The sequence below is a fragment of the Myotis daubentonii genome, chromosome X, assembly GCF_963259705.1.
Source record: "Myotis daubentonii chromosome X, mMyoDau2.1, whole genome shotgun sequence".
NCBI classification, from domain to species: Eukaryota; Metazoa; Chordata; class Mammalia; order Chiroptera; family Vespertilionidae; genus Myotis; species Myotis daubentonii.
The window spans coordinates 138,230,858-138,258,312 of NC_081861.1; the positions used below are offsets into that span (position 1 = coordinate 138,230,858).

At 49.1% G+C, this 27,455-nt stretch overlaps 1 protein-coding gene across 2 annotated transcripts in view; it reads left to right on the plus strand.

The window, feature by feature from the left end:
* The window catches only part of NLGN4X (neuroligin 4 X-linked), a 120,935-nt gene that overhangs the window by 48,697 nt on the left and 44,783 nt on the right, over nucleotides 1-27,455 (plus strand). The window contains exons 3-4 of one of the 2 annotated variants that reach the window (XM_059679040.1): nucleotides 10,911-10,970; nucleotides 13,073-13,225. In XM_059679040.1, the coding sequence (XP_059535023.1) occupies nucleotides 10,911-10,970; nucleotides 13,073-13,225 (213 nt within the window). The remainder of the gene's footprint in view (nucleotides 1-10,910; nucleotides 10,971-13,072; nucleotides 13,226-27,455) is intronic. The other variant, XM_059679041.1, reaches the window with a different exon arrangement.

The following is a 27,455-nucleotide window of genomic DNA, read 5'->3' on the forward strand; positions in this document are numbered from 1 at the left end:
CCGCAACCCGGGTACGTGCCCTTGACCGGGAATCGAACCCTGACCTCCTGGTTCATCGCTCGGCGCTCACCACTGGGCCACACCGGCCGGGCTCGATCTGGAAAGTCGAACAGTGAACAAGAAATACGAGGATAGAGTTTTCTGTCTCCAGCCTGACCGTGGGCGCCCCAGCGAGTTAGGCCCCGAAATGGAAGCCATTCATCACTGGCCCCGCCGCTGACCACGGCCGGCGAGATGAATGCGGCTGTCGGACCCTAATCGCCGACGTGACGGATAAACCATTAGATGTTCCGCCGAAATCCTTCAGCTCCGAACGGGACCTGGGCCACGTTGGGAGAAAAAAAAAATATATCTATTTACTTAAGTTTGATGAAAGGGGAAATAAGATATGACAGCCAAACCACACAGGGTTGGAAGGGAAAATAGCGGGAAATGTGTTTTCTCGGGAAGTCAGGGGCGGGCGGGCATTCTCATCACCGTGGGTCCCGATTGTGGCCGGGTGTCTCCGGGGCCCTTTGACCCGGCTTCCTCACAGACCATCCATTTCCGTGACATTTGATTAGGTTCATGCAAAGGTATTTTTTCAAGTGTATTGGGCCTTGCCCAGCAGCCGTGGTTCAATGTCCATCTATGAACCAGGAGGTCAGGATTCGATTCCAAGTCATGGGCACAGGCCCGGGTGGCGGGCTCGATCCCCAGTCGGGGGCGTGCAGGAGGCGGCCGATCCATGATTCTCTCTCATGGTTGATGTTTCTATCTCTCTCTCTCCCTTCCTCTATGAAATCAATAATATATATGTATAATTTTTATATATACTATATATCTTAATATATATACATATACATATACATATACATATACATATACATATACATATATATAGAGAGAGAGAGAGGGTGTCCCAAAATTCACGCAAGAAGTAATTTTGATAGAAAACCCACATGTATAATGAAAAATTGTAAACTTTTTATTGATTCACAAAGTACACAATCTAGGGTGATGTATGGAATAGCACATCGGGTCCATGGCCTCCACGGCTTTGCTGGCACATACGCACTCTTTTGTTGAAATTGAACAGCCTTTGAACATGGGATATGTATATAGTGTATATATATAAAGCATGTCCCAAAATTCACGCAAGAAGTCATTTTGATAGAAAACCCAGGGGTATAATTAAAAATCGTAAATTTTTTATTGATTCATCAAGGACACAGTCTAGGGTTTATGTATGGAATAGCACATCGGGTCCATGGCCTCCACGGCTTTGCTGGCACAGACCCAAAGCCGCGGTCTTCATTGGTCTTCCCTGTCCCGGCTCCTGGGCCATCATTGGTACTTGGTGATGCTGATCGAATCGAAGGGATTGCAGCCGCCTTCTGGGGTCCCGTCCGTACCATCCATCGTGGGGTTTGGCGAGCGAGGCGGCCTCCAGTCCCGTGGGAAATATATATTTTTTTAATTTATTTTAACTAGATGCCCGGTGCACGGAATTCATGCACCGGTGGTGGGGTGTCCCTTAGCCGGCCCTGCACCCTCTTGCAGTTCAGGAGCCCTCGGGGGATGTCCAGCTGCCAGCTTAGGCCTGAGGAGGGGGCCTAAGCTGTCAGTCGGACATCCTTAGCGCTGCCGTGAAGGCGGGAGAGGTGCCCGCCACCACCACTGCGCTCGCCAGCGGTGAGCCCGGCTTCTGGCTGAGCGGCGTTTCCCCTGGGGGCGCGCACTGACCACCACGGGGCAGACACTCAACGCAGGAGCTGCCCCCTGGTGGTCAGTGCACATCATAGCGTCCGGTCGTTTCCGCCACTCGGTCGATTTGCATATTAGCCTTTTATTGTACAGGATTGATTTCAGAGAGAGGAAGGGAGAGGGAGAGAGAGATAGAAGCATCCGTGATGAGAGAGAATATGGATCTGCTGCCTCCTGCACGCCCCCTACTGGGGATCGAGCCTGCAACCCGGGCAAGTGCCCTGATCCAGGATCGAAGCTATGATCTCCTGGTTCACAGACCAACACTCAACCACTGAGCCACACTGGCCAGGCTCCTGTCTTCTCTGAAGATCCAGCTCAGGTTTAGTGGTTGGCACTCTAGGCGGGCGTGACGCATTCGCGGCTGCCTTATGGGTATGTGCACCACAGGACTGTTAACCACCCAAGACATTAATTTCCCGGGACTTCCGCCGGAATTTACCATCAGCACGCTGGCTTCCAACACGAGACATAGTCCCTAGGCCGTGTGGCTCAGTGGCTAGAGCGTCGGCCCCTGGCCTGAAGGGTCGTGGGTTCGATTCTGGTCAAGGGCATGTACCTGGGTTGCGGGCTTGATCCCCAACCCTGGTCAGGGTGGGAGTGGGAGGCAACTAATAGATAAGTCATCTATACTAATAACAGGGTCATATGCTAATTAGAATGGACATCCTTCCGGACATCCTTCTGGACAAAGCCACGGTGGCAACAGCCAAAGCAGAGGTTGTTAGGGGTGATCAGGCCGGCAGGGGAGAGCAGTTAGTGGTGATCAGGCAGGCAGGCAGGCAGATGAGCAGTTAGGAGCTAGTGGTCTCGGACTGCAAGAGGGATTGTACCTAAACCGGCAGTCGGACATCCCCCGAGGGGTCCCGGATTGCAAGAGGGTGCAAGCTCGCCTGAGGGACCCCTCGCCCCCTGTGCACGAATTTCGTGCACTGGGCCTCTAGTATCCATGATGAGAGACAATCATGGACCGGCCGCCTCCTGCACGCCCCCTACTGGGGATCGAGCCCTCAACCCGGGCATGTGCCCCCGACTCGGGAATCGAACCCTGACCTCCTGGTTCATAGGTCGATGCTCTACCACTGAGCCACTGTGGCTGGGCTGAATAATTAATAATGATAATAATAAAAGGATTAACCAAGACAAAATAAAAAGAGAGTGGGCGAGAGAGGACGTTGGCCGCGAGAGGTTTCATGGAAAGCTTGAGAGCTCATCGGTGTCGACCAGCAATGAGTATTGGATGTTGGAGGTAGCTGTCGGTTTCAGGGCTAAAATACCTGTGTTTATAGAAAAAAAAGAAAAGAAAAAAAGGAAATAAAAAGACGTGTTTGCACCAAGATTAATCCTATTTACCGCCTCCTTGCGAAGTGTTCTTTTCGCTGTTAGCTATTTCAAGCTGCGTTCCCTGGCTCCCCACGGCACCGACAGAAAGCAATAATAATAACCACAAATATGAGAATCCATACCCAGGAAGAGGTTTTCGTCAATAGCCGAGATTGCGTCTAATCGTACCGCGAAGCTAGCAGGAACCTGTGCGGAATCTGAACAGATAATAGGCTTTTTTTGTAAAAAAAAAAAAAAAAAAAAAAAAAAATGCAACTCATTTAGCAAAATCTGGGAGCGGCAAGGGAGATAGATAGTGAGCTTTCAACTGGGCCTGCAGCTAACGCTGTCGTGAATGTACAATAGAATGAATCGATTGGCTGGGGGTCATAAAACGTATCGGATTAAAATTTAATATTCAGGAAAATCTCATCTTGCCATCAGCACTTGGCATTATTTTCTTTCTTTTTTATTTTTAATTTTTTCATTTTTATTTTGGCATGATTTTCTGAAGGAAGACAGTGCTGACGCCAACAGAGAAGAATATATAATTTTAAATTTTTATTGATTGCAGAAAGGAAGGGAGAGGGAGAGAGAGAGAAACATCCATGAGGAGAGAGAATCATGCATCTGCCGCCTCCTGCACGCCACCTACTGGGGATGGAGCCCACAGCAACCCGGGGCGTGTGCCCTGAGCGGGATTCGAACCCGGGACCTCCCGGTTCCTAGGTCAACGCCCAACCACTGAGCCACGCCGCCTGGGCTGTAGGAGAATATTACAATCGAGGACGATTGTAGATGATCAGGACGTGTTTGATAACGTTGGGTCCCATTCTGTCATCTGGGCATGACCGAAGGATTCTGAGTTGCTGGGGGAGGGGGTTGGCATGCAACACCCTAAAAATCTATGGGTCGCTGCCGTCTGTCCCCAAAACGCAAGTGGTTTCTTTGAGTTCAGGGCCCCAACCTGCTTAAACCAGAGGCCGCGCCTGATAAATGATATTCGGATGACGGAGAGACCTCACCCCAGCCCTGGCCAGTGTGGCTCAGTGGTTAGAGCGCCTGCCTGCGGACTGTAGGGTCCCGGGTTCGATTTCCGATCAAGGGCACGTTGCCCGGGTTGCGGGCTGGGTCCCCAGCAGGGGGCGTGCAGGAGGCAGCCGGTCCATGATTCTCCCTCGTCGTGGATGTTTCTATCTCTCCCTCTCCCTTCCGCTCTGAAATCAACTAAAAATTATATTGTTTTGTAAAAAAGGAGACCCCACCCCATTTAAACACATCTCTCTCCCAGCATTCACCCTGCTTTTTCCTTTTTTCAGATTTGCCGTCCTTCCTTCGAAACTCAATATCCAAGGCTAGTTCAGCGGTTCTCAACCTTCCTAAGGCCCCGACCCTTGAATACAGCTCCTCATGCTGTGGGGACCCCCAACCATAACATTATTCTCGTTGCTACGTCATCACTACATATCTATATCTATATCTATATCTATATCATCTATATCTATATCTATCTGTGTCATCTATATCTATATCTATATCATCTACATCTGTATCATCTACATCTGTATCATCTATATCTATATCTATATCTATATCTGTATCTATATCTATATCTATATCTATATCTATATCTATATCTATCAGTTGATCAGCAGCCTAGCCAGGATCTCTAGCCAAGTTCTGGTCTGGATCTCCAGAGAAGTTCTGCTTCGGATCTCCAGCCAGGTTCTGTGTCCATGTTCCCTCGCTAGGTTCTCCAGCCAGGTTCAGTCACCAGGTTCTAGTCAGGTTCTCTTGCCATATTTCTATAGTCAGGTTCAGTCCAGGATCTTTTGCCATGTTCTCTCCAGCGAAGTTCTTCTGTCTGTAGATTCTGTGTAGGTTCTGTCTTCTTGGCTCTTTTCTAAGTTCTGTCTTTTGCTGTCTTGTTGCATCTGTATTTATACCAGTTGATTCAATCCTATCAATCTCTATTACAAAGGTTAGGGCGTTTCTTATCTCCATTCCAGGGAGTAAAGATTATGCAGCTTAAGCATGATTGTTCATAGTTAAACTGATTAAGTACCCGCCTGGCACTTAGTTGAGGGGTTTCATCCCCTCCCTAACTTCAGGGGAAAATCCCTACCTGGGTATTCAACCTTTCTCGGAGAGGTGACCTTGGTTAAAACACAGCGCCAAGAAGGTGAGCAAACATATTAAGAACCGTATGCCATATATGCCAGGTCCCTTGAAACAGCAAGGATGGACCGGCTCCCGGCATATATCTATATCTATATCTATATCTATATCTCTATCTCTATCTCTATCTCTATCTCTATCTAAATCTATATCTATATCTATATCTATATCTATATCTATATATATCTATATCAGTGGTTCTCAACCTTCCTAAGGCCACGACCCTTGAATACAGCTCCCCATGCTGTGGGGACCCCCAACCATAACAGTATTCTCGTTGCTGCTTCATCACTATATCTATATCATCTATATCTGTATCTATATCATCTATATCTATATCATCTATATCTATACCTATATCTATATCTATATCTATATCTATATCTATATATATATCTATATCAGTGGTTCTCAACCTTCCTAAGGCCGCGATCCTTGAATACAGCTCCCCATGCTGTGGGGACCCCCAACCATAACAGTATTCTCGTGGTACGTCATCGCCGTCATGTGGCTGCTGTTATGAATCGTCATGGAAACATCTGATCTGCAGGATGGATTTTCATTGTTACACATTGAACGTCATGAAAGCACAGTGATCAATCACAAAAACAATATGTGATTATAGATGTGTTTTCCGACGGTCTTAGGCGACCCCTGGGAGAGGGTCATTCGACCCCCAAAGGGGCCGCGACCCATAGGTTGAGAACCGCTGCTCTAGTTAGTCATTTAGGTGCTAGAGGCCCGGTGCATGAAATTCGTGCATGGGTGGGGTCCCCATGCCTGGCCGGCGACCAGGGCCGATCTGTGGGGTGACCGGCGGGGCGATCAGGGGGCCCCCTGCTGGCACCCGCCTTGGATGGCCTGGGTCTGTGGGCTGGGGGCATCTCCTGCATTGATGGTCTGCCCCCTGGTGGTCAGGGCGCGTCATGCGACTGGTCATTCCGCCGTTTGGTCAATTTGCATATTGGGCTTTTATTATATAGGATATTTTTTTGCTTGAGTCGGGCTGGGGAATATATGGAATATATTTTTCTTTTACTTTCTTTCTTTTTTTAAAAAAATGTTTTTATTGATTCCAGAGAGGAAGGGGCGGAGAGAGAGAGAGAGAGAGAGAGAGAGAGAGAGAGAGAGAGAGAGAGAGAGAAACATCGATGATGAGAGAGATTCATGGATCGGCTGCCTCCTGCACGCCCCCTACTGGAGATCGACCCCGCAACCCTGCCATGTGCGCTGAGCGGGATTCGAACCCGGGACCTCCTGGTTCATAGGTCAACGCTCAATCACTGAAACAGAGCAGCTGGGCTATTTTTTTTATTTTTCAATTACAGTTATATTCAGTATTATTTTTCCCTCTTCTCTCCGCCCCACCGTCCCCACACTGATGTCGATTTCCATGAGAAATTTCTCTCTTTTTATGTCATTTTTGCTCAATCCCTGCCGCCAGCCCTACTCCATCCCCCCCTCCTCTGTGCTATCTTCTCTCTCTCTCTCTCTCTCTCTCTCTCTCTCTCTCTTCCATCTCTATTTTGCTTGTCCGTGTGGGGGTGTGTTTCAATAGAACATTACAGAACGTGCATCCCAGGGCCCATAAAAGCCGATTTCATTTTCAGCACGCGGTTTTCTCTATGAAAAACGTGCCTGAGAAATGTCGGCGATAATTCAATATTAAATTAGCTCCAGCGTTTGAATATGTGGTGATCTCATCGCGGGTCCCCGCCCACAGTGGTTAGGGGAGGGGATATGTATATATATATATATCCCATCGGAGGACCGTTCAACCCCTCTCCGTCTAATAGGATGTGTGTTTTACTCCCGAGAAAAGAAATCGTTCGATAACAAATTTTAAGACCTAAAAAAAAAGAAAGAAATTGCCTGGTGTCAGTCTGGCTGCCAGGTCCTGAGATTTTAATAAGAAGCCCAGCCATCTATCGGAGACCTATCACATTATACATTTATTCCGTTCCGGCCGAAGAAAGTGCGAAATGCGTCCTTCCCAATTCTAGCCAAACTAAACACCATTGATTATTCCCATTTTTCTCTCAGACTGTGTCTTCCAGAGCAAAAAACAAAAGAAAAAATCCATATATATTTGACCCATAAAAAACCCTGTATCCTTGGCCTGTTTTGCTCAGTGGTTAGAGCGTCGGCCTGCGGACTGAAGGGTCCTGGGTTCGATTCCCGGTCGAGGGCACGTGCCCGGGTTGCGGGCTCGATCCCCAGTAGGGGGCGTGCAGGAGGCAGCCGGTCCGTGATTCTCTCTCATCATGGATGTTTCTACGTCTCTCTGTCCCTCTCCCTTCCTCTCTGAAATCAATAAAAATATTAATAAATAAATGAAATTGTTTAAATAAATGAAAATATATGCCAATCATTTTTTAAAAATATATATATATATAAAAATTAATGGACATCCTTCCGGATTCTGGGCGTCGAGATATTTTATTTATAAAGCCACACTTACATGTTTTTATTTATTTTATTTTAAAAAAATATATTTTATTAATTTTTTGCATTTAATAAATGCATTTAAAGGACATTTTAATACCTTTTTCTTGAACATTCACTTACCAGACACCGAACAAAGGCATTAATGAATATACGTAATGCAAATAAACCTGATTTTCTCGTTCTCCAAAAGCGAGGTATTTTCCGTTGCCCACGCCAAGCAAGTCAGTCCGAGACTAAGGACGCGGCCATCGGCTGCTAGAACGTTCTCTGCCGGTATCAGTGGGGAGAGATGGTGCGCCTGCGCCTACAGCACGTGAGGGACATGAATGACACACGATGATAGTCATCGGTCATTATGGAGCGTCGTAGTTCGTTATTAATAATTATGTACAACAGGATATTATAAAAATTAAGTGACGAGCCCTGGCCGGTGTGGCTCAGTGGATAGAGCATCATCCTGGGGACTGAAGGGTCCCGGGTTCGATTCCGGTCAAGGGCATGTACCTTGGTTGCGGGCACATCCCCAGTAGGGAGTGTGCAGGAGGCAGCTGATCTATGTTTCTCTCTCATCGATGTTTCTAACCCTCTATCCCTCTCCCTTCCTCGCTGTAAAAAAAATCAATAAAAAAAAATTAAGTGACGAGACGCTTATTAAAACGTTTCTTACATACCGTCCTCTTGGCCATTCTGCAGAAATATCCGTTGTGGGCCGCGAGTTTGACACGCTTGTGCTACTGATTAGAAGTAACGGGATATTATTTTAAGATTTCATTGATTTTTATGGGGCATTTCGCAGGGAGGGCAGATCTGAGGAGGGAGGAGGATTTGAGATGGCTTTTTGGGGGGGTTTACCCCGGGATACGTTCCAGCGAAATCGATTTCCCTGTTTTGTCTCATTCCCGCGTTTGCATAGCTCAGGTCTGTAACCGAATTCAACACTCGAGAGCCGTCGGCTGTCTTTTGGGCCGTTTAAGTGATTTTATTTGCCAGGAAAAATACTGCCACGGAAAAAGATCAAGAGAGCCACGAATTAGATTTACACGTGAAAGGCGATATCTAATTCTGCTTGTGGGTCAGGCTGGGCGACGCGAAATTAATTCGAAATTGCCGTTTGGCAGATAATTTTCTATAAAAGTCTCAGCAGGGGGTTTTAGCGTCATCCCTGGTCTGAACTCATTTAGAAACTTTGCCGGAAAGACAGAAATTGCAGAAATAAACCTGTTGAAAATGGAGGAGACGATGGGGACAGGTTAGCGTTCGTGTTTCGAAAGGGACCGTGTAGTTACAGTGATTCGAGACTGTAGAGCTCTACCCTGGCTCGTGTGTCTGACTTGGTTGGGCATCATCTCTGTGCACTGAAGGGTCCCGGGTTCGATTCCCGGCCAAGGGCACATGCCCGGGTTGCGGGCTCGATCCCCAGTGGGGGGCGTGCAGGAGGCAGCCGGTCCATGAGCCTCTCTCATCATGGATGTTTCTATCTCTCCCTCTTCCTTCTCCCCCCGCCCCCCCCAAAAAATCAATAAAATCGTAAAATAAAAGCCCAATAGGATACTTAAATGGATGGAAATATACAGGGTGTCCCTCAAAATGTCTCTACATGTTTATTACTTATTCATTCTATTGGGTTCAATCTGAAGAGGAGAAAAAAATCCCTTGCGATATCAGACAAGAAGGTGTATACCTTTATGTGGGATGCCCTGTAGATAAATGAAATATAACTAGAGCCCATGCATAAACCCTAACATTTAGAATTGATGGCCTTGCTTTTTAAGAACATATATTGTTTATTTTTCTTTCAACTAGAGGCCCGGTGCACGAAATTCGTGCACGAGTAGAGTCCTTTGGCCTGGCCAGCCTAATATGCTAATGATATGCTAAGGCCGCTCAACTGCTCGCTATGATGCGCACTGACCACCAGGGGGCAGACGCTCTGACCAGTAGGTGAGCTTGCTGCTGGGTTTCGGTCGATCGGGACTGAGCGAGACGGGCCGGACACGCCCTGGTGCCCGCCCTCCCGCCTCCCTCCCCAGCCCTGATCGTGCACCAGTGGGGTCCCTTGGCCTGGCCTGCACCCACTCGCAATCCGGGACCCTTGGAGGATGTCGGAGAGCCGGTTTCGACCCGATCCCGCAGGCCAGGCCGAGGGACCCCACTGGTGCACGAATTTGTGCACTGGGCCTCTAGTAAAAAAAAAAATATATATATATATATATATAAAAGCCATAATGACGCCCTGTGTACCGAGCACATAGTAGGAGTTGTTGGTGTGGTTAAGGCTCACTCCACACAGTGTGTCTACATGCGAATTCCTATGGGGCCTCCGTGCGTCGTGTCCAAGGTAGGTGACTTCTGTTATGCATTTTTTTTTTTTACAAATTCGAACAGCAATAACCTTGAAGCCACGACTTAAGAAGGGTTTCGGACATAGCCAGCGTCGTCCCCCCTGTTCCAACTTAGGAATTACTTATTGAAAATCTTAGTGAGAGTTTTTATTTTTAATTTCGTCGGGAAGAATAGGTAGGTCCTTGTGTGGCCGTGATTTAAACTGGCCGCTGACCTTCCCGACTTTTACCGGAAACGGTGTGTTTCTGAGTTCTCACGCCGGACGCGCACGCCTACGTTGAGCTATGTCGATGGACGTTTTTTTCCCGTGGTTTACGGCTTTAATGTGTTTCTCCGTGTCCGCCGGGGAATTTCGTTTTAAGCCAAGCGTAAAAGTGACGTTTTTCAAAGAATGCATCTAGGTGATTCCGTGGGACCATCCGAAGACCGTTGGGTATTTTACATGCATTTCATGTAAGATCAGAGAAATCTCCTTTTGGATAATTTAATTTTATTTCTTTTTTTTCCCCCTCAACGTCCCATTAGCTTATTTTATTTTATTTTTTTTCTGTGCAATTGTCTCATTTTAACCCCCCAAAATGCATTTTCTCAGACTACCCAATTTTTATTTTATTTTTTGCAAATAACACTCCAAATCGTTTCTTCTTGACATATTTTCTGTTTCTTCACACGTTGCATCACCCTATTTCATATTTTTTTTTTTTGAAATCCAGCGGAAACAGATTTTAACTTTTTTGTGTGACATTGTTTTTTGTTTTTTTTTTTTGTCTTTGATTGGGTGGTAGCTCTCTCTCTTCTGAACTTTTTTTTTTTGCCAACCTGTTGGTTTTGAATTCTTTTTCCCTTTACTTTCCTTCCCGGTCTGACGCCAGGAGCCAACAGCAAGAGAAACACAGATGATATAACCAGTAATGACCGAGGGGACGACGAAGGTATATTTTTTCTTGTTTTTTTTTCCTTTTTTTCTTTTCCCCTCCTCCTGAGCTCGATGCATGAGTTTATATCTATCTTTCTCTCTTTTTTTTCTTTTTCATTTCCTCCTGTTTTTCCCCCCTTGACCTAAAATTAGTACGTCTCCGCGTACTTCTTCTTGTTTGCAAAGCATTGTCCTTTTTTTAATCCCACTGACGGTGCGATTACGGCCCAGGCATTTCCCGTGAGAAGACGTGTACACGCGTCCTTTAAAAATACGAAATGAATCAACAAAATGTGCTTGACAAGAAAATCCACTTCTTGCATTTTTCTCTGCTTTTTTTTTTTTTTTTTTACTTTTTCTTTTCTTTTTTTCTTTTTCTTATTTTTTTTTTTTTTAAGCCTGGCCACAAGAAGAGAACTGAACGTTGAACACACACACATATGCATGTGTCTCTGTGTCTTTTCTTCCCTCCCTTCCGAATGTGGTTTTGTGAGTTCGTGTTGCATTTTTGATCTCCGGTCTGCATTCCGTGTGTGAACTGCAAAATTCTGTGAACCACATTGGAGAGACTTTTTTTTGGGGGGGGGGGGGGGGGGCAGGGGGCGGGGTGCTGGGTGGCCCTTTTCTCTGTTTCTTTTTTTTCCAAACAGACTGATTCTCTACACATTGATCATGGCTCCCTGAATCTCTGTCCTCAAAGACCATTGAGAAATACTGTTTTCCCATCATCTATATATATAAATGCCTAATGACCGAACGACCAGTCGACCGGTCGCTATGACGTGTACTGACCACCAGGGGGCAGACGCTCAATGCAGGAGCGGCCCTCTGGTGGTCAGTGCGCTCCCACAGCCAACCAGCAGCCGGCCAACCTCCCTGGTTTCTCCCCCTGGCCGGCTGGTCCCGATAGGGCCTGATCGCCAGCCAGGTCAGCGACCCCACCCGTGCATAAATTCGTGCACTGGGCCTCTAGTTGTTTAATAAAGCAGCAACGTTGCCCTATTCCGTCTGGTTCAGTGGATGGAGTTTCATAGGCCCATGGACCGCAGGGTCCTGGGTTCGATTCCAGTTGAGGGCACGTACCTCCATTGCAGGCTCGAACCCCAGCCCTGGTCGGGTGCCTGTGGGAGGCAACCAGTCAATGTGTCTCTCTTCTCTCTCACATCAATGTTTCCCTCTCTCTCTCCCTCTTGTCCCTCCCACTCTCTCTCTCTCTCAAAAATCAATGGGAAAATGTCCTCAGGGGAGGATTCACAAAAAAAAATATAATAATCAATCAATAAATACAACAAGAAAGCAATCACTGAGGGTTCTCACTGGTTGAAAACCACAAGGAGAGTGTAAATTTCCAGGGAAAATAGGTAGCATTTCAGTCATGTTATCGGGAGGTGGGAGTCGGGTGTCATTTTTACCACATTTTTAAAAAGATATCTTACTGATTTTTTACAGAGAGGAAGGGAGAGGGATAGAGAGCTAGAAACATCGATGAGAGAGAATCATGGACCAGCTGCCTCCTGCACGCCCCCTACTGGGGATGTGCCCACAACCGAGGTACATGCCCTTGACCGGAATCGAACCCGGGACCCTTCGGTCCGCAGGCCGATTCTCTTTCCACTGAACCACACGGGCTAAGGCTAAATTCTTAATTAATTTATTTTTTAGTCCTTACCTGATGGGCCTCCCGTATGGTCTTATACCTGGGATGGAACCCGTAACCTATGTGGGCCCCCTGACCAGGAATCGAACCCACAACCTTTTAGTGCATCGGTTGATGCTCCAACCAATCAAGTCACTGAGCCACCCAGCCAGGCTAAATCCTTAATTTTTTTAAAAAAATAATATATTTTTTTTTATTGATTTCAAAGAGAGGAAGGGAGAGGGAGAGAGAGAAACATCCATGATGAGAGAGAATCATGGATCGGCTGCCTCCCGCATGCCCCCCCGCTACTGGGGATTGAACCCACAACCCAGGCATGTGCCCTTAACCGGAATCGAACCTGGGACCCCTCCGTCTGCAGGTGGACGCTCTATCCACTGAGCCACACCCACATCTTTACTGGGCGCCCGTCCTTCTTCAAGGTTCCTCACCGCCTGTCCCCCCTCCCCTTCTCTCCCCAGACATCCACGACCAGAGCAGTAAGAAGCCGGTGATGGTGTATATCCACGGCGGGTCCTACATGGAGGGCACCGGCAACATCATTGATGGCAGCATCCTGGCCAGCTACGGCAACGTCATCGTCATCACCATCAACTACCGGCTGGGAATTTTAGGTGAGTCACGCCGTCCGTCCGTCCGTCCGGGCAGGGACCGGCGGCCACCAGCCGGGAGTCCGTTCTGCTGAGTTGCGTGTCGTGAGGTTGACCAGGTGGCCATGCTGCTATGTTGCGTGTCATGAGGTTGACCAGATGGCCATTCTGCTGAGTTGCGTGTCATGAGGTTGACCAGGTGGCCATGCTGCTATGTTGCGTGTCATGAGGTTGACCAGATGGCCATTCTGCTGAGTTGCGTGTCATGAGGTTGACCAGGTGGCCATGCTGCTATGTTGCGTGTCATGAGGTTGACCAGATGGCCATTCTGCTGAGTTGCGTGTTGTTAGGTCGACCAGATGGCCATTCTGCTATGTTGCGTGTCATGAGGTTGACCAGATGGCCATTCTGCTGAGTTGCGTGTTGTTAGGTCGACCAGATGGCCATTCTGCTATGTTGCGTGTCATGAGGTTGACCAGATGGCCATTCTGCTGAGTTGCGTGTCATGAGGTTGACCAGATGGCCATTCTGCTGAGTTGCGTGTCATGAGGTTGACCAGATGGCCATTCTGCTATGTTACGTGTCATGAGGTCGACCAGATGGCCATTCTGCTATGTTACGTGTTGTGAGGTCGACCAGATGGCCATGCTGCTGGTTGGGTGTCATGAGGTCAACCAGATGGCCATGCTGCTGGTTGCGTGTCGTGAGGTCGACCAGATGGCCATTCTGCTATGTTGCGTGTTGTGAGGTCGACCAGATGGCCCTGGTGTCGCCCCCATCGCTGGGACATCCCACTTTAAGCCTCCACTTCACGTAGGTGCGGAGGCTGTATCCCCCTCGAATGCTTCCGAGGGGTTCAGTTGGAGAGGCCACGGGCGTGAGCAACGCATTTGGGAACGAATGGGCGATGCTGTGGCAATGGTCGGCCAGGGCCACGGATGTCAGCTTTGTTTCGTGGTCGCGTGGCGGGCGGTATGGCGTCTGGCCTGTCGGAAACGCGTTCCCCTAATTTTTTAGCAGATTTTTGCTGTGTTTTGGGGGCTCCCAGGATAGGCTGTGTGGTGCCCAGGCCCATGGCTTTTGCATGAGATGGAATTTACTAACTGTTCGTTGATCATGGGAACATTTTGCGATTCAGCGGGACTGGACATTGGCTAAGTGCGTGGACATTCGAACTCACCACCCATAATTTTTGCATTTTGTTCATTTTTCTCAGACTGGGTGTTAAATATATGTCGTTGGGGGATATATTTTGAGGATGACCTCTGTGTTTTCTGTTTGGTTCTTTTTTGCCTGCTGTGTTGCACAATTCATGACTAGACTATCCCTCGATCTACGGAACAGTGCTCATGTTCAAAAATGCATCGGGGACGAGGCCCCAATTGGATTTCGGACGTTGCGGTTCGGAGAATGAGACCCGGATGTGGCTGTGCGGTTAACGGTTAAATATTAGAAATGCAATAAGGTGGATGAATGGACCCGTGTCCAACGAGAAACACGGCCGAACATGTTTTCTCAAAATGGACACGTCTCGCCTGATGCTCTCGTGGTATTTTGAGATTTATTTTCCGTGCCCGTGTGGGAACATTCACCTCTACAAGACGCCAGGAGCAGGCCTGAACTTGTAGAAAACACATTTCTAGCCTAGGCATGCGCATCTCCCCACGTGTTGGCACACAGCTGAGCTTTGGTTTTTAAAATATGTTTTTATTGATTTCAGAGAGGAAGGGAGAGGGATAGAGAGAGAGAAAAATACATCCATGATGAGAGAGAATCATGGACCAGCTGCCACCTGCACACCTCCTACTAGTTGGGAATGGAGCCCGCAAACCAGACATGTGCCCTTGACCGGGAATCGAACCCTGACCTCCGGGTTCCTAGGTCAATGCTCAACCACTGAGCGACACTGTCTAGGGCACAGTTGTGTGTTTGGAGCTTTGATAAAATACAGTAGGGCCTTGACTTGCGAGATTAATTCGTTCCGAGACCAAGCTCGTTAAGGAGCTCGTTAACTGAAATTACTCTATCAACTCAATGCAAAAAATTGGCCAAGAGACAGCTGGTATCTCAAAAAACTCGTTAGTTGGGACACTCGTAAGTCAAGGACCCACTGTACTAGAAATCCTTTGTTGGTTGTTTTTTCTTTTTTTTTTTTCAGGAAAACAAAGTCTTAGATTTTTTATCTTCTCATTTTCTGAATTTCTTATTTTTACTTTGCAGGTAACCATTTTTTATTATTATTATTATTACTAGAGGCCTGGCTCACAAAATACATGCAGGGTAGGGTCCCTAAGCCTCGCCTCCCCACCTCCCGGCCTCTTCCTTCCCTCGCCCCGTCACACCCCGACCGCTACCACTGGTCGCCCGCCATGATCTGTGCCGCCCCCTGGTGGTCAGCACACGTCATAGCGGACGACCGCATTCCTGCTCTCCCTGTCGAACTTCCGAGCGAACAAATTGCATATTAGCCTTTTATATATATAGTTACTTTGTTTACTATATTTTTTTAAATTAAATTTTACGGGGGTGACATTAGTCAACGTGAGCATATAGGTTTCAGGGGTGGATTTCTAAGTGACAGAATCTGTATATAACACCATGTGCCCAACCCCCCAAAGTCAACTCCTGTCGATCGGTCACAAGAAGAGCTGTAACTGGAATCCTAACCTTGTGGTTTCCCTGACGGCCAGCAGCTAAGTAACCTGAGTATCTGATGAAATGCTAACACGCTTTCGAAGAGACCCAACTATATATATAAAAGCCCAGCGACCGTTTCGGCAGAACGACCGGTCGCTATGACGCGCACTGAGTGTCATTGACTGCAGACACTCAATGCAGGAGCTGCCCCCTGGTGCCAGTCGATAAGGAGCGAGCAGGTGGGCGGGTAGGAGCGAGGGGTCCTGCATTTGCAAGAGGGATGTACAACTGCCAGTTTAGGCTCGGCAGTCAGACACCCCACAAGGGGTCCCAGATTGTGAGAGTGTGCAGGCCAGGCTGAGGGCCCCCCCACCCCCACCCCCACCCAACATGAATTTCATGCATCGGGCCTCTGGTACAATATAAGTCGGTTTTTGGTGAATATTTTTGTCTAAACAATGGAAACATAAAGGAAAAGCAAAATCAATCTCCCGTATCATTATAATAGAACCGAAAACATCAGAAGTCCATGATTTCAAAAGTAACATTAGCCCTGGCTGGTGTGGCTCAGTGGATAGAGCATCGGCCTGCGGACGAAGGGTCCCGGGTTCGATTCCGGCCAAGGGCATATACCTTGGTTGCGGGCACATCCCCAGTGGGGGGCGTGCAGGAGGCGGCTGATCGATGTTTCTCTCTCATCCATGTTTCTAACTCTCTATCCCTCTCCCTTCCTCTCTGTAAAAAAATCAATAAAATATATTTTTTTCAAAAGGTGGATTTTGCATCGATAATCTGGCTGTTTAGCATCTGGGGATGAGCTACTGTGAGGTCAGACACCCTTTCATTGGATGCAGTGACACAGGCCAGCTCATCCCAACAGACACTTCGACGGAGGTTGCAACATGCGCCCTTCTTTCTCTTTAACACGGATTTTGCGTTTGCCCTGGGACCCCCGGCAGCGGCCGGCAGCCATCCCCTTCTGCCTTCCGGGAAATCAGTATCGTTCCCTTCACAATTACTCTGAAACCATTAGCATCCAGATTCTTACGTCAGAATCCGATACAATGCACTGTGCTCAGTGGGTCATTCTGATCAATTCTTTGTGCATGTATGCCATGTTTGGCAAATATCGTTGAAATATCGTTGGATGTTTTTCTTCAAAAAGTCGTGCGTGCCTGGCCCGGCCGGTGTGGCTCAGTGGTTGAGCACCGAGCTGTGACCCAGGAGGTCACGGTTCGATTCCCGGTCAAGGGCACAGGCCCGGGTTGCGGGCTCCATCCCCAGTGGGGGGACGTGCAGGAGGCAGCCGATCCGTGATTCTCTCTCCTCATTGATGTTTCTCTCGCTCCCTCTCCCTTCTTCTCTGAAATCAATAAAAAAATAATTTACAAAAAGCCATGCATGCATAAAATGCTGTTTTCCTGCTCAAGGACGGGAAAATATTGTTAGAGATGATTATTGTTGTTGTGTTTTTTCGTTTGTTTTTTAACAGAATAACGAGTGTTGTTGTCCTACCCAAAAGTGAGGGTGAAAAATGAATGATAAAAACAGAAACTACCGTAAAAATGGGTGGCGGCTTGAAAAGAATGTAGATTCTGTTGTTGGTGGTTATCCTCACCCAAGGATGTTTTTCCCGTTGATTCTTAGAGTTGGGGGGAGTGGCAGAGACATACGTGGATGGGTTCCCTCCCCGACTCATGCCCCGACCGGGGCCCTGGATGGAACCTGCCATCGGACTCGCTGATTTGATGCCCAGCCCAGGGCACATACTCATTTCCAGGTTCCATCCCCGGCCTCATTCTGGGCATGAGTGGGAGGCATCCATCCAATGGGTCTCTCTCACATCGATGTTTCTCTCTCTCTCCCCCTCCCTTCCACTCTTCCTCTCTGTAAAAAAAAAAAGAAATCAATGAAAAAAATTATACAGGCTGTAGCCTGTTTGGCTCAGTGGATATCGCATCAGCCTGTGGCCTGAACGGTCCAGGGTTCGATTCCGGTGAAGGGCACATGCCCGGGTTGTGGGCTCGATCCCCAGTAGGGGGCGTGTGCAGGAGGCGGCCGATCCACGAGTCTCTCTCATCATGGATGTTTCACTCTCTGTGTCTCTCTCCCCCTCCTGTCCACTCTCTCTAAAAAGCAATGGAAAAAATTGCCTCGAGTGAGGATTAATAAAATAATAAAATAAAAAAATATACTGGGTGAGAACTAAAAAAAAAAAATCTATAGATATAAAAGCCTAAGCGACCGAACAACCGAACGACCGGTCGCTATGAGCACACTGACCACCAGGGACAGACGCTGAATGCAGGAGCTGCCCCCTGGTGGTCAGTGCGCACCCACAGCCAACCTCCCACGGCGCCGATTGGTCTTGATCGCCAGCGAGGCCAAGGGACCACCCCCCCGTGCACGAATTTGTGCACTGAGCCTCTAGTAATAACTATAAGAACCTTGTCATGCGAAGAACGAGACACACTTCCCATTTGCTGTTTGAAATACGAGTGTTTTCCCTCATCAGACCCGCGGCTCCGTCTTGTGAGCCAAAAAACACACAATTTATGGGCTTGTCGAGTGCATTGGGGGAGTTACTCACCTCTTATTCACCACGGGGTTCGTGCCAAGCAAACCGGGCTGTTCTGCGTCACTATGAAGTGATGATTTATACCCACTTGAGGCCCAAGGACTTAATAGAACCTCACTTACTTGCAAACGAGACGCTCCATTCTTAGCACATTTCTTTTTATTTCTGCTGTGCACGTGTCTCCTTAGAAAGACGTATAATATACAAAACTTGACTTGTATAAAATCTGCCTCTGTTTAAAAAAAATATATTTCGATTGATTGATTTCAGAGAGGAAGGAAGAGGAAGAGAGAGAGAGAGAGACATCCATGAGGAGAGAGAATCATGGACCGGCTGCCTCCTGCACGCCCCCTACTGGGGATCGAGCCCACAACCCGGGCATGTGCCCTTGACCGGGGATCAAACCATCCGTGACCTCCTGGTTCATAGGTTGAAGCTCAAACAGTGAGCCACACTGGCCGGGCAAATTTTTTATTTATTGATTTGAGACAGAGAGAGAGAGAGAGAGAGAGAGAGAGAGAGAGAGAGAGAGAGAGATCAATGTGTTGTCTCATTTCTTTATTCATTCATTGCTCGATTCATGTACGTGCCCTGACCTGGGATCGAACCTGCAATCTTGGAGTATCAAGGAGACGCTTTAAGCAACTGAGCGGCCAGGCCAGGGCTCCCCAAACTCCTTTTCTACCATCAAATGCACCCCCACTTGTGCATAGCTCTGTGTTTCCCTGTGGATGGAGTCCTGGGCCCCTTGAGAGCTGGGGCCAGACCTCACCTGGGCTTTCCCTTCTGCGTGTCTGCCCCACAACACACCCACTCCTTCTGGCCGATGAAGTATTTTATTCTGTGACTCGAGAATTTGCAAAGAAAACATCAACCAAAAACACGAATCCACCCAGGAGAGAATCTATTTATGTAAACATCTCCTTGCTGCCGTGCGTGGGAGTGAATCTTCCTGGTTGTCAGAACCTGTGAATGCCTGATGGCATGTAAATGACATTCGTTTTCGCTCCGCACACAGGCAGCTGCTCCGTTTCATCAAAGACTGATAGTTCTGTTTCCCGGCAAACGCCTCCTTTAATGCCGATGTCATCGGTGTAGGCCTCATCTTTTTTTTTTTTTTCAATTTAATTTCATTTTTTTTTACTAGAGGCCCAGTGCACGAAATTCATGCACCAGGGGCGGAGGTCCCTCAGCCTGGCCTGCACCCTCTCCAATCCGGGACCCTCGGGGGGTTTCTGGCTGCCGGTCTAGGCCTGATCCTTGCGCAATCTGGGACCGCAGGCTCCTAACTAACTGCTCACCTGCCTGCTGGCCTGATCGCCCCTAACTGCTCTCCCCTGCTGGCCTGATCACCCTAACTTCTCTCCCCTGCTGGCCTGATCGCCCCTAACTGCTCTCCCCTGCTGGCCTGATCGCCCTTAACTGCTCTCCCCTGCCGACCTGATCACTCCTAACTTCTCTCCCCTGCCGGCCTGATCCCCCTAACTGTTCCCCTGCTGGCCTGATCCCCCTAACTGCTCCCCTGCCGGCCTGATCACCCTACCCGCCTCTGTCTTGGCCCACCACAGTGGCTTTGTTTGGAAGGACGACCGGAAGACATCCGATCTATCCAGTCTAATTAGCCTATTACCCTTTTATTAGTATAGATTGGGATAGAGAGAGAAACATCAGTGATCAGAAAATCACGGATTAGCTGACTCCTGCACGCCTCACACAGGATCGAGCCTGCAACCCGGACATGTGCAATTGACCGGGACTCAAACCTGGGACCCTTCGGTCCGCAGGCCGACGCTCTATCCACTGAGCCGCACCGGCCAGGGCCCCTCTCCCTTATTCTCTGAAATAAATAAAAATATATTTAAAAAAATAATAGAAGAATCAGCACAGAGGTACTCTGAGAGCACAGTGAATGCTCGTTCTGCGTCCCTTACCTGTTCCCACAGGTAGATTAAACCTCCCTTTCCCATCACCTGTCATTCCTGATTCGTTCAGGGGTCGATGCTCAACCACTGGGCCACACTGGCCCGACATCTCTTTCTATTTTTAACCAAAGACATGGGCCCGGCCGGCGTGGCTCCGTGCTCGAGCGTCGACCTGGGAACCAGGAGGTCACGGCTACGATTCCCGGTCAAGTGCACATGCCTGGGTTGTGGGTTCGAGACCCAGTAGGGCGCGTGCAGGAGGCAGCCGATCCATGATTCTCTCTCATCATGGATATTTCTCTCTCTCTCTCTCTCTCTGCCTCTCTCTCTCTCTCTCTCAAATTAATAAAAATATATTTTATAAAGGGCCTGGGTCCTTATTGCTCTCTGGGAGGCCTGGTGCATACAGTTCCTGCCCTGGGGCATTGCACCTGAACAGGTGAGCACCTCTCATTACCTCTGACTTGGCTTCAACAGATGCTTGTCCGTGCCCTGACCGGTGTGGCTCAGTGGATAGAGCGTCGGCCTGCGGACTCAAGGGTCCCGGGTTCGATTCCAGTCAAGGGCGTGTACCTTGGTTGCGGGCACATCCCCAGTAGGGGGCATGCAGGAGGCAGCTGGTTGATGTTTCTCTCTCGTAGATGTTTCTAACTCTCTATCCCTCTCCCTTCCTCTCTGTAAAAAGTCAATAAAATATATTTTTTTAAAAAAAGATGATTGTCCGTGTCCCAGCTCCTCCACCCTCTGTCATCTTCCTGTCCTTATGTGACTGGGGCCAGGAGATAAGGGACCGAAATCTAAGGCGTTGGCCTCGCAGTCTTATCTCGAGGGGATTCCCCTGATTCCCAGGTGCAATTGATCTCCGAGATCCTGCGACGCCTACAGACCTCCGAGAAGCCGTTTTGATCTCCTCTGATCTATTCTTCCTATCGGCCTGGGCACCGTGAGCAATGACTAAAATGTGTCTCATGTTCAGGGGGTGGGGGGGGGAGAATCCTCTCAGATGTATGGGTTCGAGCGAACGCCTGTTCCTGGTTCTGAAAGGGATACAGGTAGATGTCCTTCCCTGTGGCCTGTGATGATGAAACGTCGTCTGGAATTATTTAAGCTTCAAGCTTAAGAGGAAGGGTTCGTCCACAGGCTAGTCCGTCTCGCCCGGCCGGGGGGGCTCAGAGGTTAAGCGTCGACCTAGGAACCAGGGGGTCACGGGTTCGATTCCCGGTCAAGGGCACATGCCCGGGTTGCGGGCTCGATCCCCAGTAGGGGGCGTGCAGGAGGCAGCCGATGCAGGATTCTCTCTTATCATTAGCTAGAGGCCCGGTGCATGAATTTGTGCATGTGTGGGGGGCCTCGGCCTGGCCAGGGATTGAGGCTTTTTGGGGGGGTCTCATGGGCTGGGGGGGAGGGGCTATAGGAGGTTGGCTGTGGGAGCTCACTGACCACTAGGGGACAGCTCCTGCATTGAGTGTCTGCCCCCTGGTGGTCAGTGCGCATCCTAGTGACCAGTCAACCGGTCATTCTGGTTGTTCGGTCAAAACAGTCGATTTTTAGACTTTTATATAGAGAGATGTTTCTATCTCTCTCTCCTCTTCTCCCTTCCTCTCTGAAATCAATACAAATATAGTTATTTTTTATTTTTGTAAATGTATCTTTACTAGGGGCCCGGTGCACGAAATTCGTGCACTGGGTGTGGTGGGCGGGAGTGTCCCTCAGCCCAGCCTGCCCCCTCTCACATACTGGGAGCCCTCAGGCGTAGACCCCCATCACCCTCGAATCGCAGGATCAGCCCCTTGCCCAGGCCTGATGCCTCCGCCAGAGGTGTCAGGCTTGGACAGGGGACCCCCATCTCCCCCCGATCACTGGCTCTGACCTCCGCCCAGGCCTGAGGCCTCTGGCCCAGGAATCATGCCTGGGCAGGGGACCCCCATCTCCCTCTGATCGCTTGCTCCACCCCACGCCCAAGCCTGACGCCTCTGACCCAGGCTTCAGGCCTGGGCAAGGGGACCATCCTATCCCCCCAACCCCCGGCTCCGCCCCCCGCCCAGGCCTGATGCCTCGGCCAGAGGAGTTGACCCTCATCACCCTCCGATCACCAATCACCGGATCGGCCCCTTGCACAGGCCTGAGGCCTCTGGCCTAGGTGTCTGGCCCGGGCAGCGGGGACCCACAGCTGCAGGGCCCCGAGATCGTGGGCTCCGCTTTAGGCCCAGGCAAGGGACCCCTAGCTCCCGGGACTGCCAGCTTCGACCGTGCCCAGCTCCCATCGCTGGCTCCACCCCTACTTCCTGCTATCACTGGCCAGGGCGGCAAAGGCGCCTGATTCTCCGATCATGGCTGGGGCCCTGCCCCCCAGCTCTTAGCTCCCCCCTGGGTTTCCGATCACTGTCAGTGGCAGGGGGCTTCTTCCTGCTTTCCCTTTCGCCTCCCTGCATTGTGCCTACATATGCAAATTAACCGCCATCTTGTTGGCAGTTAACTCGCAATCTTAGTTGGCAGTTAATTTGCATATAGCCCTGATTAGCCAATGAAAAGGGTAGCTCGTACGCCAATTAACATTTTTCTCTTTTTTTAGTGTAGATTGATTTCAGAGAGGAAGGGAGAGGAAGAGATAGAGAGAAACATCCATGAGAGAGAATCACTGATCGGCTGCCTCCTGCACGCCCCCCACTGGGGATCAAGCCTGCAACCCGGGCATGTGCCCTTGACTGGAATCGAACCCGGGACCCATCAGTCCGCAGGCCGACGCTCTCTCCACTGAGCCACACTGGCCAGGGCAATACAAATATATTTAAATAAAAGAATGAAGGCAGATCTGGCCGGTTTGGCTCAGCGGATAGAGCGTCGTCGGCCTGCAGACCGAAGGGTCCTGGGTTCGAATCACATCACGGGCCCGCACCCAACTTGCAGGCTCCTCCCCGGCCCGGGCCCTGGTCGGGGCGCGTTCAGGAGGCCACCCACCCATGTGTCTCTCTCACATGGATGTTTCTCTCCGTCTCTCCCTCTCCCTTCCTCTCTCTCTCTCGAAATCAATGGGGAAATACCCCCCAGTGAGGATTCAAGATAAAAAACTAACTAAATAGATAAATAAACAAATAAATAAAATTTTTCTCTTAAAAAGAAAAGGAAGAATGAAGGTGAAAAAAAAACCAGAATCATACACACGCCTGTCGTCTCCATTGGAGATGCCATAATGACTGTCTTTACCGTTGATGCCACTTACATACGACGGGCATCACCAGCCGGACACCTGCTCTGGGCCGACCATGGGCTGGCGTGAGTCCCGCCTGTTGACTGTCATTCTCCATTGATGGGTATAATTTCCCGTCTTCCTCAGAATGGCATTCGCCGGGGAAGAGCCCGCATTCCCTCGTGGGTTTGGGGACCGGATTTCAGCCCTGAATTTCCTAGGAAGTTCTCCATGCCCCCTCCCCTCTCTGACCGTGGGGGTGGAGGGTTCCGGCGTGCAACCTTCTCACCTATCTTTGTCTAATTTGATTTCTGTGTTACGGCCAAGGAATTAATTTCCTGCTTGATTTGACGTCCAGCTGGTGAGTGTGTGTCAATGAGCCCGGCTGGTGCCGCTCAGTGGTTAGGCGTTGACTTAGGAACCAGGAGGTCATGGGTTCGATTCCCCGTCAGGGCACATGCCCGGGTTGTGGGCTCGATGCCCAGCCAGTAGGGGGCGTGCAGGAGGCAGCCGATCCGTGATTCTCTCTCATTACTGATGTTTCTCTTTCTCCCTCTCCCTTCCTCTCTCAGAAATCAATTAAAAAATGCATACATATAGATAGATAGATGATAGATAGATAGATAGATGATAGATAGATAGATAGATAGATAGATAGATAGATAGATAGATAGATAAAGGGTGTCCCAAAATTCACGCAAGATTTGGATTTTACGTGAGCATTAACAACAAAAAATAAAAGCCTAATTTGACTCGGTTTATTGAATCAGATTCTAATATCTGTTGCCCTTGGATGTCAATCCCTTCGATTCGATAAACATCACCAAGTTCCAATGATGGCCCAGGAGCAGGGACAAGGAAGACCAATGGAGACCGCGGCTTTGCATCTGTGCCAGCAAAGCCGTGGAGGCCACTGACCTGATGTGCTATTCCACACATAACCCTAGACTGTGTCCTTTATGAATCGATAAAAAATTTACAGTTTTTAATTATAAACCTGTGTTTCCTATCAAAATTACTTCTTGCGTGAATTTTGGGACACCCTGTTTATTTACATATATTTGTGTATATATATCATTACATATATTATATATATTTTATATATATATTTATAAATGTTTTTATTATATATATATTTTTTATATATTTCATAAATATATATATATAAAAAAAGGAATGAACCCTGGCCAGGTTGGCTCAGTGGATAGAACATGGACCTAGAGGCGATGACGCTGAGTGAAATAAGCCAATTGGAGAAAGACACGTGTCCCATGACCTCACTTATTTGTGGGATCCAATGAACGAAAGGAATTGACCAACAAAATAAGGCCCGAAGCCGGGAGACATGGAACAGACAATCACACCTCGTGGGGGATGGGGTGCGAGGAGAGATCAACCAAGGAGCTAATACACTGACTAGAGGCCCGGTGCATGAACTCGTGCCCAGGGGGCATCCAGCCGGCCCACCGGGATCGAGGCCAATCAGGGCCGGGCCGGCCGGGGAGAGGGGCTGTGATAGGTTGAGTGGCTGGCCACATCCCCAGCCAGGGTGGGGGGCGGGCTGATCGGGGGCGGATCCAGCCAGGGGGAGGAGCCTCGGGCAGTTGGCCGGCCCACCCCGCCGCCTGGTCGAACTCCCGGTCAAACTCCTGGTTGAGGGGACAATTTGCAGATTAGCCTTTTATGATATAAGCTGTGCATAGGCCCTGGATCAGGCCAGCGGGTGATGAAGACCTGGGGTGGTGGGGTGGGTAGTGGCTGTGAGGAGGGACCTAAAATATGGAAAGGGGAGACATCTATAATGCTATCAACAATAAAAATTATATATTTCATGTCCTGGCCAGTTTGGCTCAATGGATAGAACATCAGCCTGCAGACTGAAGGGTCCCGGGTTCGATTCCACTCAAGGGCACACATGATCGCCCCTAACCACTGGCCTGCCTGCCTGATCACCCCTAACCACTCTCCTGCCTGCCTGATCGCCCCTAACCACTCGCCTGCCTGCCTGACCGCCCCTAACCGCTTGCCTGCCTGCCTGATCGCCCCTAACCACTGGCCTGCCTGCCCGATCGCCCCTAACCACTCGCCTGCCTGCCTGATCGGACTCCATCCCCAGTAGGGGGCGTGCAGGAGACAACCGATCTATGATTCTCTCTCATCATGGATGTTTCTCTCTCTTTCTCTCTCCCTTCCTCTCTGAAATCAATAAAAACATGTTAAAAAATTATACATTTTATTGTCAAAAAGAAAGAAAAGAAAATGTCCACATAAATGAAGATGAAATGTGTTTTAATAAACTCTGCCTTTATAATGATTCAACGTGTGTGTGCACCGTCTGTCTCTATATTTCCATTCCGTGAACGTCTGGCTATATATTTCCATTCCATGACAGTTGACGGTCAATATTATACTAGTTTCAGATGCACCGCTTGGTCGTTCCGCATTTCTGTGCCGTAAGGAGTGATCTGATGGAAACACACACAAAAAATAATTACAAATCTGCCTTTACAACATCGTCACAGGCGTGTCAAATGCAGCCCAGGCGACATCGTTAATAATTATTCTAAGATCTATACAGGCTGTCACCTAGTATATATTTTAAATTTTATAAAATGGTCTTTCTTATATTAAAGATTATTTGTAATGTTTTTATTGATTTCAGACAGGAAGGGAGAGGGAGAGAGAGACACATCCATGATGAGAGAGAATTATTGGAGATCGAGCCCACAACCCGGGCATGTGCCCCGACCGGGAATCGAACCCGTGACCTCCTGGTTCGTAGGTCGACGCTCAACCCCTGAGCCGCGCCGGCTGGGCTCGAGTTGCCGATTTAAATGTAATTCAGCTAAGACTTAGCTTTTTCCCCCTAATGGGAGTAGCAGTTGGCAGGAACATAGTAATAATTACACCAACGTTTGTCAGTATCTGGTATTTTTTCCAGTCCAGTGGCTCTGCATGAAGACTCATTAATGTTTGGTTTCTTCTTTTGTTTTTGTTTTTTGAATGTGTTGTTTCTTGGGGTGCAGGCATTTCCATCGATCTGTTGCTGTTTGCTCTTACAAGACGTATACATATATTTTCCCCAACTGTCCATTGAGAAAGAATTTGGTCATGGCAGTATTTTTTTAATGTGTGAATCCTGGGAACCAAATCTATAATAATAAAAGCATAATATGCTAATTAAACCAGACGTCCGAACGACCTTCCGGACGTCATTCTGGACATCCTTCCGGATGAAGCCGCTGCAGTGGGACCGAGGCAGGGGCAGTTAGGGGCGATCAGGCAGGCAGGTGAGTGGTTAGGGGCGATCAGGCAGGCAGGTGAGTGGTTAGGGGCGATCAGGCAGGCAGGTGAGTGGTTAGGGGCGATCAAGAAGGCAGGTGAGTGGTTAGAGGCGATCAGGAAGACAGGTGAGTGGTTAGAGGCGATCAGGCAGGCAGGTGAGTGGTTAGGGGTGATGAGGCAGGCAGGCGAGTGGTTAGGGGCGATCAGGCAGGCAGGCAGGTGGTTAGGGGCAATCAGGCAGGCAGGTGAGTGGTTAGAGGCGATCAGGAGGCAGGTGAGTGGTTAGGGGTGATCAGGCAGGCAGGCGAGTGGTTGTGGCAATCGGGCAGGCACAAGTGAGTGGTTAGGGGCGATCAGGAAGGCAGGTGAGTGGTTAGGGGTGATGAGGCAGGCAGAGGGGCTAGGGACGCTCAGACAGGCAGGTGAGTGCTTAGGGGTGGTCAGGCAGGCAGAGGGGATAGGGGTGATCAGGCAGGAGAGTGGTTAGGGGCAATCAGGCAGGCAGAGGGGTTAGGGGTGATCAGGCAGGCAGGCAGAGGGGTTCGGGGTGATGAGGCAGGCAGGTGAGTGGTAGGGGTGGTCAAGCAGGCAGGCCAGTGGTTAGGGGCAATCAGGCAGGCAGGCAGAGGGGTTAGGGGCAATCAG